General features: G+C 47.6%; 1 protein-coding gene across 1 annotated transcript in view; it reads left to right on the top strand.

Moving 5' to 3' along the window:
• The first annotated feature begins 7,082 nt into the window (after positions 1 to 7,082).
• The window catches only part of ABCF3 (ATP binding cassette subfamily F member 3), a 30,321-nt gene continuing 22,265 nt past the window's right edge, over positions 7,083 to 15,138 (top strand). Inside the window, exons 1-5 of the mRNA XM_044434461.1 lie at positions 7,083 to 7,206; positions 11,390 to 11,537; positions 12,443 to 12,522; positions 14,033 to 14,085; positions 14,539 to 14,636. Coding sequence (XP_044290396.1) covers positions 7,131 to 7,206; positions 11,390 to 11,537; positions 12,443 to 12,522; positions 14,033 to 14,085; positions 14,539 to 14,636 — 455 coding nt within the window. The 5' untranslated portion in view covers positions 7,083 to 7,130. The remainder of the gene's footprint in view (positions 7,207 to 11,389; positions 11,538 to 12,442; positions 12,523 to 14,032; positions 14,086 to 14,538; positions 14,637 to 15,138) is intronic.

Here is a 15,138-nt window from a genome sequence, read left to right on the forward strand (position 1 = left end):
ATAGACTATGTTCTCTGGGGAGTACAGGCAAGAGAACAATAAGAGGAATGGGACAATATTCCTGCAGTTGCAAAAAGAAGAAAAGTTAAGAGTTTCCTTCCAACTCTCAGGCTGCCCTTTCTCCTCCACTGTTCTTCTGCATGATGATGGAATGCAAAAAAAGACTTGTGAAGAGGACTCGACAGAGGGTGAAAAAGAAAGCCTTCTGAATGGAATGAGTGCCATTTCAGATTTCTTTTATCCAATCTTTAGATTTGGTAAATTACTCCTAAATTCTGAATTGAAGGATTTCGGAGCTCAGTGAGTCAATAAGCATGATTATAAATTTATGTTCAAGGCTCATTAGAGCTATATCAGGAAACATAAAGTGTAGGTACAATCAACAAAGCCACAAAAATCCTCCTGAATTTGTCCTGGAGGTGAAGAAGACCAGGAAACCCAATAACGACCTGAAAGGGAGGAGGTGAAGAAGACCAGGAAACCCAATAACGACCTGAAAGGGAGGAGGTGAAGAAGACCAGGAAACCCAATAACGATCTGAAAGCAGGATCGTCCCAGCCCCATACGTGAAAAAGAGCAAATTGAGATGGGCATAGCTGAGAGTTAATGTGGTTTCACTGTGGATTAAATGGACACTTTAAGCAGGACTGTATTAATAGACACATCCAAGCTTTTGCTAAGCATTCTCTAATGGACAACAGAAGGAACCATGAACCAGCTGGTTCGAAACAACAACAACCAAGAGCAGGTCAGTCGGTCAGTGGATCTCTGGACAAGAAACTCAAGTTGGAGCTGAAAAGGAAATCTGGCAGTAAAGGATTTATTTGTTTAAAACATTTCTATGCCGCCCCCATCGCAACAAAGCCTCGGGGCAGCTCACAAAAAATACAAAAAAACTTACATAAACAATAACAATATAACAATTTAAAAGAAAAAGAAAAAAACATTTAAAACCCCCGGTGCATTCTCGGCTAATTTTAAAATCCTAATAAATACAATAATTTAGCAATTAAAATAAGTTTTAAATAAAAAGGTCTTAGCCTGGCGCCAAAAAACAAATAATGACGGCACCAGGCGGACCTCTCTGGGGAGCGCATTCCATAGGTGGGGCGCCACCGCAGAGAAAGCCCTCCTCCGGGTACTCACCCTCCTAATATCCTTCGCGGAGGGTTCCCGGAGAAGGGCCACTCCCACAGGCATATATGGACGTAAGCGCTCCTTTAGATATCCAGGATATCCAGGATAGGATCTGTAAGTAATTGTATGGCTTATCTTATCAAAAGAACTGCACTAGATCTTCTCGACATCTTTATGCAGCCTTTGCCGGGTTTCTTAGCAGCTTTTGAAATTCTTGATAGATATGGGAAGTGGAGATATTTTCTCTAACTGCTAGCTCAACCCAGACTGATTACACTGATAAAGCGCAAGCAAGCACAAGCGCATTTCAAGAATGGTAAGATGTGGTAGCAAAGGCCTACTTTCTAAGGAAATCCCACACTGAGAGGTATTAAACATGCCTGTGAAATGCAACAGCTGTTTCTCATTTATATATTCAATGCAATTATTTCATTGCTGGAAACATGTTTACCTGCCATTATGAGCAGGAAGCCGGATATGATCTTGAATGCTGACAGCATGACCTTGCTCACACTGATCAGACGGGGGGGGGGGGGTCTCTTTTCTATAAAATAGCACATTTGCAGTGGCAGAATGACAGGACTTTGACCACGCTGTTTCAGAGAAACTTTCCATCTTCTCAGTGGTCTTTGCAGAATGATCCTTCACAGCAAGTCAAGTCTGCTCAGTATTTGGAGACTACCTTTTCTGAAATACTGTCCATTGGGAACCTGTGGAAGCAAATCCTGCCCCAACTCCCCCAGGCAGGGATAAGGGGGAAGGTGCTGGGGCAGGAGACAGCGCCATGGCAAAGAGCCAGAAGCGATCTGGGGTCCTTTACTCCGACACCGTTTTGAGGACAGGGCAGCCTCTTCCTGAAGAAGTAACAGGGGAGAACAGAGCTCTTTGTTGGGCTGCTAACTCTTTTCTACATCGGTGGTCGACCATGCACAGTGGTACCTCGGCTCACGAACACCTCAATTCACTACCAAATCAGGTCGCGAACAAAAATTTCAGGAAAAAAATTGCCTCAGGTCGCAAGCTCCGCGTCGGTTGGCAATCGCGATCGCACCCATCTTCCCGGCACGAGCACAATTGCTGTCGTGCTGGGGGGCAGGGGGGAGAAGACGGCCACGATCATGCTGGGGGTGGGGGGGAGGTGGCCACGATCTTTGTTGTTTTTTGTTACTTTGTTGTTCTTTGTCACTTTGTTCCAAATATTTGTGATTTAAACAAAATGGTTACAGAATGGATTCACCTTATTTACATTGAACCTTATGGAGAAATTTGACTTGGCTCATGACCCATTAGGGTCACCACCAGAGTCGTGGAATGGATTAAGTTCATGAGCCAAGGTACCACTGTACTTGTAAATAAATTCAAATAATACAGGATGGTGTAAATCCCCAGCGAGGTTTTTCTGAAAGCAACTGTGAGGGAAAGGCAGAGCTCGCCAGCTCTTCCTGGACTCCTGTCACCTGTCTCTCCCTCACTGCAGCCCTGGAAATAGCTGCTTACTCACGAGAGCTGCCCTGGAGAGGCGCCGCCTTCCGCCTGCAGCCAGACACACAGACGGCATCCATGTGGGCACCCATGCCAGGGACAAAGGAAGCTCATCCTGCTGGGCAGGTTTTCCTGAGCATTCCCAGCTTTTAGGGTGGTGTTTGCTCTGTAGCTGTGGGTGGGGAGACAATGGGGCTTGTTCATGGTAATTAGGAATGTCAGGCACAAGGCAGGAGCAGAGGAGTGGGAGGGAGAGAACGAAGACACGGCTCTTGGGGCAATCGCAGTGCTGGGAGCAGTGCCCTCCTCCTCTTCAGATGAGGAAGCTGCTGGCTCCCAGGTAGGACAAGCACACAGCCACTTCAAGGGCAGCAACCAGACAGGGGCGCCAAGTGCGTCCATCCCCCAGGTCGCGACTGCTGCTGCGGAGATGCCAAGGCTGCAGGCGGGCATCGGGAAGGTGGCGTGCAGTTGCTTGGCAGGGCGGGACATGGAAAATGCAGGCCGGGATGTCTCCTACAGCCACGACCGCTCTTGCTGCCAAACGTGATGATGGATTTTTGGAAACTGGGTGGAAACATTGCCACTGGGGTTTTGGGCAAAACCAAGCCCTGGTGAAGCATAGAAGACTTGCAAAGAACTGTTGTCTTTCTGTGTGGTTAGCTAGGAACCAAACGCACCCCACTTCGTGCAGTTTCTGCATGGTTTGTTGTTATGTGAGATCGCAGCCAGTTAAGACAAATCAAAGGTGAGGTGACGACATCTGCAAGGCACTGTAACAAATCTGCTTGCCCCTTACTCTGGCCACCCTCAGTCCTTCCAAATTGCTTCTTGTAGCAGCAGCATTGAGGCCGCACAATCAGAAGTGCTCCTGGCCCATGAGGAAGCCACCGGTTTATCTGTGGCTGGAAAAGGAACGGTGCATACAGAACATAAACCTTCATTTAAAATACACTCATTATAGCTCTGGGGTTACTTAGAGGCTAGTCCCATCATGCATTTTTCAAAGAGAGGCTTCTTTACCACCTTCTCTCAGGCTACCAACCTACCACTCCATAGAGGGGATTTGGTATTGCTCCACAGCCAGACAGGTTCTGGAGTGGTGAACAACCAAGGCTACAAACATAGAGGATGGTCCCAAAGAGGAAGGTCAAGATCTCTTCTTGCTGATACCAGAGTGTAGGGCACGGAATAATCAATTCAAGTTGTGACAGCCCAGACTCAGGCTGGGCATCAGGAAAAGCTTCCTCACTGTCGGAGCAAGACGACAGTGGAACCAGCTGCCTGGAGAGGTGGTGGGCGCTCCCACACCGGAGACATTCAAGGAGAACCTGGACAGCCCTCTGAGTGGGATGGTGTGACATGGTGTCCTGCGACAGCAGCGGGTTGGACTGGATGGCCTCCAAGGCCCCTTCCAACTCTATTCTTCTGTGCACTCCCATTAAGGCAAGCCATTGCACATGCTCACCACCCCAAGTCTTTAAATGCAAAGCTAACCTGCATTTTGGGAAGGAGAAGCAGAACTAGGCATAGGAGTGAAGGTCTGACCAGTAAAGAGTATTGGGGAACTAGTACCTCTCTTGTTCTGGAAGTGATGCTTCCATTACTACACCCCAAAATACCATTTTCCCTTTTTGTGATAGCATCTCATCATTGGCTCATACATAGTGGGTTGTCCACAGTAACTCCAAAGTCTTTTTCAGTTCTGTTGAGCCATGCATTCCCCATTTTGTAGCAATGCATTTGTTTTCCTTTGCCTAAGTGCAAGACTTGGCATTTCTCCCTACTGAATTTCATTCTGTTGTTTTCAGCCTGGCATTTAACTTATCAAGATCTCCCTGTTCACCTCTATTAAAGTACAATTCTTATACTTTTGAAACCCACTTGAGACTTGCTAGTGCATTGGCAACATGGTTTATCCAAGGTAACTCCATGCTACCATCTAGTGGCTTTGACTGAATGTGACAGAAATATACTTTAAAAACACACGCGCTGGTGACTTCCCGCCTAGACTTCTGTAACGCGCTTTACGTGGGTCTTCCCCTGAAGACAGTCCGAACACTTCAATTGGTGCAAAATAGAGCTGCCAGGTTGCTGACGGGAACGGGGCGTTATGCTCACATGACTCCAGTCCTCCGTCAGCTTCACTGGCTTCCCATTGAAGCCCGGGCCCAATTCAAGGTGTTGATTATGGCCTATAAAGCCCTAAACGGCTGGGGTCCTGGCTACCTGAATGAGCGCTTACATCCGTATATGCCCGACCGCCCTTTGAGATCTGCGGGAGAGTCCCTTCTCCGGGAACCCTCCATGAAAGAAATTAGGAGAGTAAGTACCCGGAGGAGGGCTTTCTCTGCGGTGGCGCCCAACCTATGGAATTCACTCCCCAAAGAGGTCCGCCTGGCACCGTCGTTACTGGTTTTTCGGCGCCAGGTAAAGACCTTTTTATTTAAACATCATTTCAATTGTTAAAACATATGATCTGGCCAGGACAACTTCTTCTTCCTTCTCTTTCTCCCCCTATATTTTTATTTTATACTGATAATTTTAATTTTATATTTGTAAATCAATGTATTTTTTGTATTTTTATATTTAATGGTAATTTATTATGTACTATTGTATTTCAATGTATTTTATCATGTTGTAAGCCGCCCCGAGGTTTCGGCAAGGGGCGGCATAGAAATGTTATAATAATAATAATAATAATAATAATAATAATAATAATAATAATAGTAATAGTAATAATAAAAATATTTTAGCGGAATTTCTATACCAGGCAGCACTGACACAGCAGGACACCTCTTGTGTGCATGTTTCAGTGCATGGCCAAGGTTTAACAGTGACAGGGAATCGCGAAATACCAGTCGAGAGAATGTATGCTTGGATTCACAAGGAGACAGATTTTGTTATAAACCTCAGCAGTTTATTAGATTGAGCCCCTCATGTACCCTCTGCAGAGACAAACCGTATGAACAGTGCTGCCAGACAGAGGTTAAAAACAGTTACAAACTTCCAGAATATATATTGTTTTATAGGTTCTGAGTCACATGACATAGGAGCAGGGTGTTGTTGTTGTTAGTCGCCAAGTCGTGTCCGACCCATCACAACCCCATGGACAACATTCCTCCAGGCCTTCACATAAGCTCATAAACTGCTTCTGTGACTCCATCTAGCCCCCTCATCCTCTGCCGTCCCCTCCTTTTTTTGCCATCTATTGTGCCTATTAGGCTCTTCTCCAGGGAGTCCTTCCTTCTCATTAGGTGGCCAAAGTATTTGAGTTTCAGCTTCAGGATCTGGCCTTCTAAAGAGCAGTCAGGGTTGAACTCCTCTAGGAGCAGGGTAGATTATGACAAAATAAGGGGAACACAGGCAAAAGAATGAGAGAGCTCTGCAGAGGGGACAATAGCCTTGATTACAGGAAATAGACTTAACAATTCAGGAAAACAAGGATTTTGTGAGTCTTAGCTCTGAATTTTAATCATGCAAATTAGGGTGACTGCAATACGGCTAAAAAACCTGATCTGGCAGCCTTATCAGCTGTTACTGATCAGCAAGAGAACAGAGAAGGATTAACTTCCCTTGCAGCCTAGGAGGTAGCTGAGCCTTCCAAAGTAACATCTATGCTAAATAGTAATCTAGCTTGGAAGTCTACTACTTTCTGAGAAAGGGGCACAGTTTGATTTTATAACAGAAAAGCACATATAAGCAGCCTTTTTCTACCAGGATTTATCTGAATTTCCCAACAATAGTCTGTTTAAATCTCATACTGTGATAGTTGTTTCCTGTGAACTGCCTAGGGACCTGTGGCTTGGCAGCAGTAAAGGAATGAAATAATAATAAAAATATGCATTATGTGTTGCTTGACCAAGGGGCTTGTTATTCCATCCTACCATTTTAAAATGATGAAAGCTCTGCTTTACTACACCGAGTGCCTTCTTTAGGTCTACCAGCTCCTAACTTCGCTTAGCGGCTAAGCCGGTGTCTCTGTGGGTAAAGATACACTGCTTCTAACCATAGAGGCTCCACGTGGATTTTTAAGGGCTAACGTCCTTGGAGAGACTCATCGTCTCCCAGGAATGTGCCCTTTGCTCTGATAAAACAAAAGACCCTCTAAACTAGTTTCCCCTGACCCGGCTCCCTCTGGATACATCGGATTGCAGCTCCCACCAGCAAAGCCAAACGGCTGAGGAGTTACAACGAAGCACATCGGAAGGGAACACCACCTTTTTGCCCGATCCTACTTCTAAGAGGGAAAATGGTGCCTCGCATTCCCAGCGTCCTTTGCCATCGGCCAAAGAAAGAGCGCCCGCCCCTTCCCGCGCTACTCTAGACATACTACGTTTCCCGGCAGCCACCGCGGCAACCACCCAGGAGGCAGTGGCGGGGGAAGACTGCCGCCCACGTCGGGCTGCTCCTTCCCTCACTCCCAACAGACTACATTTCCCGGCAAGCGCCGCGGCAGCCCAGGTTGCTGCGGTGACGGAGGTAGGCCCCGGAGCCAGGTGGCGGCGGTGATGGCGGCCTCCTGCGCGGAGATCTTGCGGAGGGAGTTCCCGGAACTCGACGGCGAAATGTTCGACTACGTGACCGGTGAGGCTGAGGGTCACGCGGGCTGGCCGGCGGGGCTGGGGCGTCGCCTTCTCCCCCTGCCTCGAGCGAGCTGAGCCGGGCCGGTCTCCAGCGTGGCTGTCTGCCGCTTCCCCTGAGAAGCTGGTGGGGTCGGAGCTGCTGCGGGGAAGGGCCGGCCGAGCCCCGGCAGCGGGGGCGGCCGCTTGCCAGGCCCTTGTGGACGCGCGGCCCCCGCGGGGCTCAGCTGGGCACTCGGGGGAGCGCTGCAAAAAGTAAAGATCGCGCGATTCCTTCAGGCCGGCAGGAGATTTTCTGAGAACAAAATGTCTGTAAATGGGGTTATCCTCTCCTCCTTCCTTTGAATTGTATCCACATGCAGCTTTGTACGTATCTGTTGAAACTAGCAGGACATACCCCCGGTAAAGAGGATGTAGGATTGAAGTCTCTTGATGCAATCCTAGGCACGTTTGGACAGAAGTGCTGGAAACTGTAGGGCTTTTTTCTGTCTAAGCATGGCTAGGAGTTCGTCCTTTGATATGCTGGCTAGGACATGCTCGGATTTGGAGGGCTTTTTTTCTTTCTAAGCCTGCATAGGATTGGGTCCTTGGAGTGTCTTTACTTTGTGCCAAATTCCCTTTTAGTATCAGTCTCTCTGCCCCCTAGATGTGGTTTAGGTTGCGGACTGTCACCCCCTGAAGTCTTCAGGAGTAAAAATGCCAGCTATCTTATTTTTAAAGGAACTTAAGTGACATTTTGAGAACATTGGACAGTTTTTCCACTAAAATAAAGTGCATGGAATTGGGCTACTGCTTCTTAAAGTGCAGACTGGAGGGAGAGAGAGGTACGGGTTTTGTCAGAGCCTAGATAAACCAATAGGTATGTTGACAGTTTAAAAAAAAGCAATGCTTTTATCAGAATGGTACTACAGAAAAATGCGAGTGTGATCGTATGCAAGAGAGCAGGTCTCAAGGCATTGCCTATTGAGAGTCTGCCAGAAATTTATACATGTAACAAAGCATAGCAGAACAGTATAACAAAGCACACACTAATTTTTCAAGTTATTCAGCCTACATCATTTTTATAAACAACCCGTGCCAGTAAGAGTAACATTTTACTTAAAAGTCCGGGTTGCAAGCATGCAAGCAAAACTACAGCTTCCTATCTCTATTCTCTTAGACTTCTACACTGTTAAAAAGTCTGTGCCATTCTGACCTAACTCTTTTTTTCACTGCTTCCTAACAGTTGTTTCTCTGCAGCAATGAAATCCTTCAGAGAAAAGCAAATTTGTTTACATTATGGTAATCTGTGACCAGACCAATTGATCACAGAATTGGTGTGTTGGAGGGAATGGTTTTATGACCCCTTGAGGTTGTTTGAGGGGCTGTAGGAATTCCCAGCTGTGAGGTTGGAGGCAGCGTATTGACCTTGGGGCACTGAGCTGAAGCTTCGATTCCTATCCTTTCCTTTGCACTCTCCAGAATGAACTGCACTGGCTGCTTTCTGAGGCTGGGAAGGCAACCTGAGGAATGGGTCGAAAAGCATGATTCACAGGGCAGGGAGGAAATTGGCCAGGTTATAAAGTGTTTTGAAGGTGAGATTTTCCTGTTAGATGGGCGAAAAAGCAGAGTGGGAGGATGGAGAGGCAATGATCACTCCACCACTTTCCTTTGCCTCTGACTTTGATGGTTTCTTGGCATTCCCAAAGGATTGCACCCCCAGATATATACATTTGCATAATTTAACCATCCTTTGCCATCTTTTCCCACCTGTTCCCATCCAGGCTATCTTCAGCCAGCATAGCCAGCAAGCATGTGAAGAAACTCAGCATCTGGAGGAGATTAATTTGGGGAAGATTTTGACATATATAATACATTCAAACATGCTTCTTGCATAGATGAGTTTATTATGTGTCACAAGGGGTGAAAATATGCCATGAGGAAGGGTGCCTCCTGAGTCAGATGGCAGAGCCCCACATTAGTTTCCTCTGACTGGCAGTGGCTGTTTGAGAAATTAGGGAAAGGTCTCTCCATATATCTGTAATAAGAACACATCACAAGAAAATGAATCAGAGGAAAGTTCCAGTGCTCTGTTCACGGGATGGCCAACCAGCTGCCTGTGAGGAGCCCAGGAGCAAGAGATGAGAACAACAGCACCCTGTTGTACATGTTTGCTAGAGTCTTTCGATAATGAAAAACAGTTACTTGTGCTATTTGCCAGTTACACTAAGTTGCTTCTTGTCCTTGGACACTCTCAACTGAGTATGTAATATGTGGTTTTTCTGATTTCATGTTCACCCGCGACCCTAAACATGCTTAAAAGCAAATTCCATTGATTTAAACTGGATTTGCTTCTAGCGAAACAATCGGGCTTAATGGGTCACCTCTCCTCTGAAGCACTGGATTGCATCTAACCCCGGGAGCACAGAGTTCCAGAATGTTCTTTGCCCTTTCTCCCCTCCCCAAGTCTTATTTTGATTCTGGGGCACCATAGCAGTGTCTGGATCAGTGTCTGAAGGTTGGGAAGCTACTCCACAAATGAAGGTGGAGTGTAAACACTGCGTTGTAGTAGGGAAGAATAGATCACACATAACTGGCCACTGTGGCTGATTCACCTCACAGGCTACATACATAAGGGAATATTTGTATCACTCTGAGTTTTATAACTGTTCCTTTCATATTTGTAGTCTGCAGTGTAATTTAGGCTTGCATTGAAACAGGAAGAGGATTAAATATTCCTGGCTATTCTGTAGCTGTCTGTTGTATAAGAATAATTTAGCCGAAAATTTAAAGAGTAATCAATCTATCTAATAGTTCATTCTTCAGCCTTTCCTGAAAACTTTCTTTCAGTTTTTCTTGCCCAGTCCTGCCTTAATAGCATTGCTTAGCTGCTCCTTGTTGAATATTTAGGGATGGGTGATGTAAAGCTTAAGGTGGACATTATTACCACAAAACTTGCTATTCAAAGTTTGAAAGAGGTAGGGAAAGAAGATACCCAGATGTTGGAGAGTACTGTCTGGTTTTCTTAAGCTTGTTTCCTCAAGGTCTCATTATACTCATTATACTGAATAGAAAACTAGGACTCAGGGCTCTTAAGTAAATGGTAGCTCATCATAGGAATATAAGAGATTATGAACTTCCAGTTGATCATAAACAACCATCCCTTTATCTGGCAGCAGATACAAGGAACTCTCCATCACTGGCACCTCCATGGAGTGGGTGCTTTTGTTGTGAAAGCCCAGGTAGAGCGGAGGAAGGAGCAGGTGGTCTTCTTGTGCAATGTGGTGATAGCTTTCTGGCCCAAAGCTGGGCATGAATTGTGGGTGACTATGTGAATGGGGAGGGCAGAGCTCCTGTTGCATTACAGAGGAAGCAGTGTGAGCTGCAGATTGTACGGGGCAGCTGGCTAGTGTGTCTCTGGAAGATTAAACTAACTCTGGGTGGGGAACCAATATATCTACATTTGTCCAAGAATATCAGAGTACGTGCATCGATGTTCATGAACAGATTTATTCTCAACATCCATATCTAACATGTTTGGTAATTCATATTTTATAATACCCCTTCGATTTTAAAATATAATTTATTTTGCAGTGTCTGAAATATACAAGTATCTTCTTCCCCCCTGCAAACTTCTGCTGCCTCTCTGGATTCCGTCTTCCTTACTTAAGCACCTAAACTGCTTAGAAGCTGGTTAAAACACTGGCTGTAGGTGGGAAGGGAAGTTCCTTTCTTACAGATAGGGATCTGAATGAGAGCATTTGGGATGTGTTCAAGCCTGTGCCTAGCAGAGCTCTCAAAAAAGTCCTGCACTTTAAAAAAAACCCACACAATTAGAACTTATGAAGTGTGAGTTGAAGCCAAGCCCTTGTGAAGTCCTGGCAAGTGAGCTACCTTCACTGCCTGCTGGTGTCTGCATGGAGCTGCTTCCTACCCATGACCAGCATCCCGGGCTTTATTGCGTTAGCCGTGGGCTCAGGCATCGACAGTGGGTGGCCCCTGGATTAAACCTCCCCTTCCATATTTCCAGTACCAGAGGCAAGACCAAGGCATGTTAAGAAGTACCTATGGCAATTCAACTTGGCAACAGGCCATTCCATGGACCGGGGTGGGCTCTTGTTCCGCTCCCAAGTGATTTGTCAATTGAGACCATAAAAACGTAGCAGGACTCAGCCACACATTCACAGCCTTTTGCATCCCCTTGGCAGGGGTTCTTCACAGCGGCAGCTCGGACTTTGAGTCAGTGGATGATCTCTTTGAAGCTGTTGGGGAGCTCCTTCAGGATGTGTCCAGGGACTCCAAAGACGACGAAGACATCCGTGCTATTTGCCAGCGCATGTACAATACCCTTCACCTGTAAGTTCTCTCCACTTACATTGGTTGGATGCTTGGGGGGGGGGGGGGGGAGTCTCAGGTGCTCCATGGAATGTGTTGGGAATGGGCCCAAGGGATTGGATTGCTGGTAAGCATTTAATGCAGCCATCTCCAAGGCCCTCTCTTTAGTTCCACTTCTATTTTCTAAGGGGAAGTAGAATCCTGCTGTTACCTCCAGTTGGCGATTGAATGTCTTATGTATTATCCCACCTTTTCCCTTCAAGGAACCCAAGACAGCTTACATGATGCCCCTTCACAGCTGCTGCCCTGTGGGGCAGGTTAGACTGAGAAGCACTGACTGGCCCCAAATCACCCAGTGGGCTTCATGGCCAAGTGGGGAGCAGAACCCACATTTCCTGAGTCCCACTCTCCTGCTGTATGGCTGGGGAGTCCCCTACATGTGGCTCAGCCTTCCACTTGGAAGGATATGCCGTGCACTAGACCCTCCTTGATGGGGGTGGGGGGGTGAAGCTGGGCACTTGACTTGGCCAGCGGGGAGGAGTGCTGGCTGGTACTTTGGCCAAGTGGTGGGTGATGTATGGGGATTGGTCCCCTGCCCCTGATACTATCTCCCCCAAAAGGGCCGTGCGAGGGGTCATTCTCTGCTCTTTCATTTCTCCAATCCTAGTTTACCGTGTGAAGCAGCACGTGCGAAATCCAGGTTCTGCTGGGGGGCTTGCCTGAGTGGAGCTGCAGAGCTCAAGCAGCCCCTGGACTTTTGCATACTTTCTCTGTCACTCGCCAGGGCTGGGGGCAGGGGTGCTTGGCTGTAGCACCAGCATTCAGATCATCGGTTCTCCCTGCCGATGCAAGAGACGTTCTTAGTGACGGGGTGTATAATCAGCTGCCTTCTGAGGCTTCTGAACTCATTCTCTTGTTTCTGACAGTGACAGTGCAAACGCCCAGAGAAGCCAGCAGGTGCTGCTGGATGCCCCCATTCAGCTCTCTCAGATCACGGATAGTTATGGTGAGTTTTCCTGGCAGAGGGGCTCGCTCCGCCAGAGCATGGAAGAGCCATGCTGGAGCAGACATGCAGCCTGACACCCATTTTTCTACAATTGGCCTTCTTGATGCCTTCATGCCCCCCTGAAATGTAATAGACCCCACCCCACCACCTCAGTCCAGGCAACAGGTATTTTACAGGTATACTGCACCTGGGCCTAGAGATTCTGTTCAGCTATCTTGGCTAGTACGTATTGATGGACCCTTACGTGGCAATTGGCCTTATCCTCTTCTCAAGCTCTCCAGGCTTATTACAGCCCTTGGTTTTAATGAGTCTCTCTTTCTTGACCTCTTCCTAGAACCCTAGTCCAACAGCAGCAGCAGCAAGCCAGAGGTGATTCTGGCTGTGTCGATCCCCACCTGTTGGTTCTACTGAAAAGTACTGACCTGGTTAGCTCATAATGCTCACCCATGATTTATTTTAACCATGGTTTGTTGCCTTTCCCAAGGGTTTGCCCAGCAACTGGTGAGGCAGATAGTGGTTTGTTTTCTCAGTCCCTGGGTTTTCTTCCTCCTCCCTGCATCCCTGATACCTTTGTGGCATTGTAGCCCTGGCATGCACAGCAGCTGTTTTTTGGTTGCTCCTGCCCACCACCTGTAAGGCCTGATGAAGTAACCTGTGAACAACGCACAGTTGTGGCTTACTCCATCTGCTGCCTGTGCTTTAAACAACCCAGAGTTCACAAGCCGGCAACAAACCATGGGATCCCTTTTTGGATTGTTTGTGAGTATCGAGCCATGGATGCTGTTCGCACAGCAGAGGTCACACAGAATGACACAGATTTCCGCAACCAGTACAGTTGGCTAGCATCACACACACACCCAGCCATTGGTGTCCCTGCATCAAAAGGGCCCCGCCTGGATATGTTGATCTCTCTGCAGCACTTACCAATGCATCCCCATTTTTGTGTATTGGCCCATCAGATATTCCACCATCGGTTAGTGGCCTGTGAGATGGCCCTGGTGATGGTATGCCGGGGTTGGCGAGGAAAAATGACCAGTCTTGCCCCATCCTCAGTCCTCTGGCATGGGATGCTTGTGCTCGCTGCTGCTGGGAAAAGGGAGCCCCCAGGAGGGCTGGGGGTCACCTTGCCTTGCACAGAACTGCCGGTTGTCTCGTTTCCTCCCAGGTGAACCAGGCGTGGGCCACTCTGGACTTGAGTGTATTTGGAAGAGCAGGCCCTGGGGTAGCCGTATGAAATAAATGATAATATCAGAGGGGGAGGAGCATTGTGCCTGACAGGTCTTACCCCATTTGCATACTGAACTCTTTCTGCTATGCTCCAGCATGCCAGAATGGGTGACACTAGAGCACGATGGAGGTGAGGGATCTGGCAAAACAGTAAGCCAAGGGATGCTTCCGTGGTTATTGTATATGCTGGAGTTAAGTGGGAGGTACAGGGGAAGAGGGGTTGTGTCGATGTGGGCGAGATTCATGCTGCTAGACCTTTCATGGCATGTCTTGCTCTTCACAGATTCTAGCTTGGACTTGCTACCAGGGCTGTTGCTGAAGAGAGACCAGAACTCGGTAAGGGCACCAGAACTGATGGGTTCCATTTCTGCTGGCTGCACAAACGACTGAGAAACATGGTTAGAGAGCTGGAGTTGCAAGTGCCCCTAGATCTTTAGACTTGCCTTGTCTTTTTCGTTATGCCCTGTGGGAATCTGCTGGTGTGATGCTAAGACTTGTTTATGTCATGACCATTTTTCTTAGTCACAGAAGTCACTTATGTGCTCTTGCGGTAATCTTAGGGTGGGAGGGGACCAAGAGGTCCTTCTGTCCAATCTCATGTTGCAGAGGAGGGCTGTCTCCTTTCCCCACCCTTCCCCCCACCCTTCAGTCCTGATCGTCCATTCTGCCAGGTGCTTCTGTCAGGTAGCAGGTGGGTAGGTGATGCAATAGCCATTGTAGCAAGCCAATCTGGGTGACGGATGGTGGGCACCTCCTGATGTTTGCTTCTGCTCTGTTCCTGCATCACAGATGGTGAACGCCAAGAAGCTGGAGAAAGCAGAGGCTCGCCTCAAAGCAAAGCAGAGCAAGAGGCAGGAGCGGGACTCCGTCAAGTCTGGCAGCCCACTGTGAGTGGGGGGCACATCCAAATGGGGTGGGGGTACTTTCTCAGAGCCCATGGAGGAGCTTCCTGTGAGCCTGCCAGTAAGAAATACCAAATTCAGTGAACCAAATACTGGAACTACATATGGAAATCTTGCAGTTGCTGCCAATTTTTCTTTCTGTGGGTCCTTTTCTGTTGGCCAGGGCTACTATGGACGGAATACTGACCACAAGAGACTCTGGGGGAAATGGGGTTACTTTGCTGACTTTATAAGTGAATTTATTTGGGGCTTACCCTGAAATTCAGCACAGTTTCCCACTGAACGAAGTAGAAAAAGTTATAGGTACAGTTTCTCCCTGCCCGTGCCAGACTTCCCTGCCTGCAGCACAAATCTTCTGCATTTTGCTGCTGGTGGAGAAATGACGACCACCTCTTGGCTGTCATAAAATAGCTCCTGTACAAACATTTCCTGTCCTAAAATGAGTTTGTGTTCCCAAAAATGAGTGTGTCAGTGCAGAGGTGGCTTC

Source organism: Varanus komodoensis, unplaced genomic scaffold, assembly GCF_004798865.1.
Source record: "Varanus komodoensis strain SLA01 unplaced genomic scaffold, ASM479886v1 scaffold28, whole genome shotgun sequence".
NCBI lineage: Eukaryota > Metazoa > Chordata > Lepidosauria > Squamata > Varanidae > Varanus > Varanus komodoensis.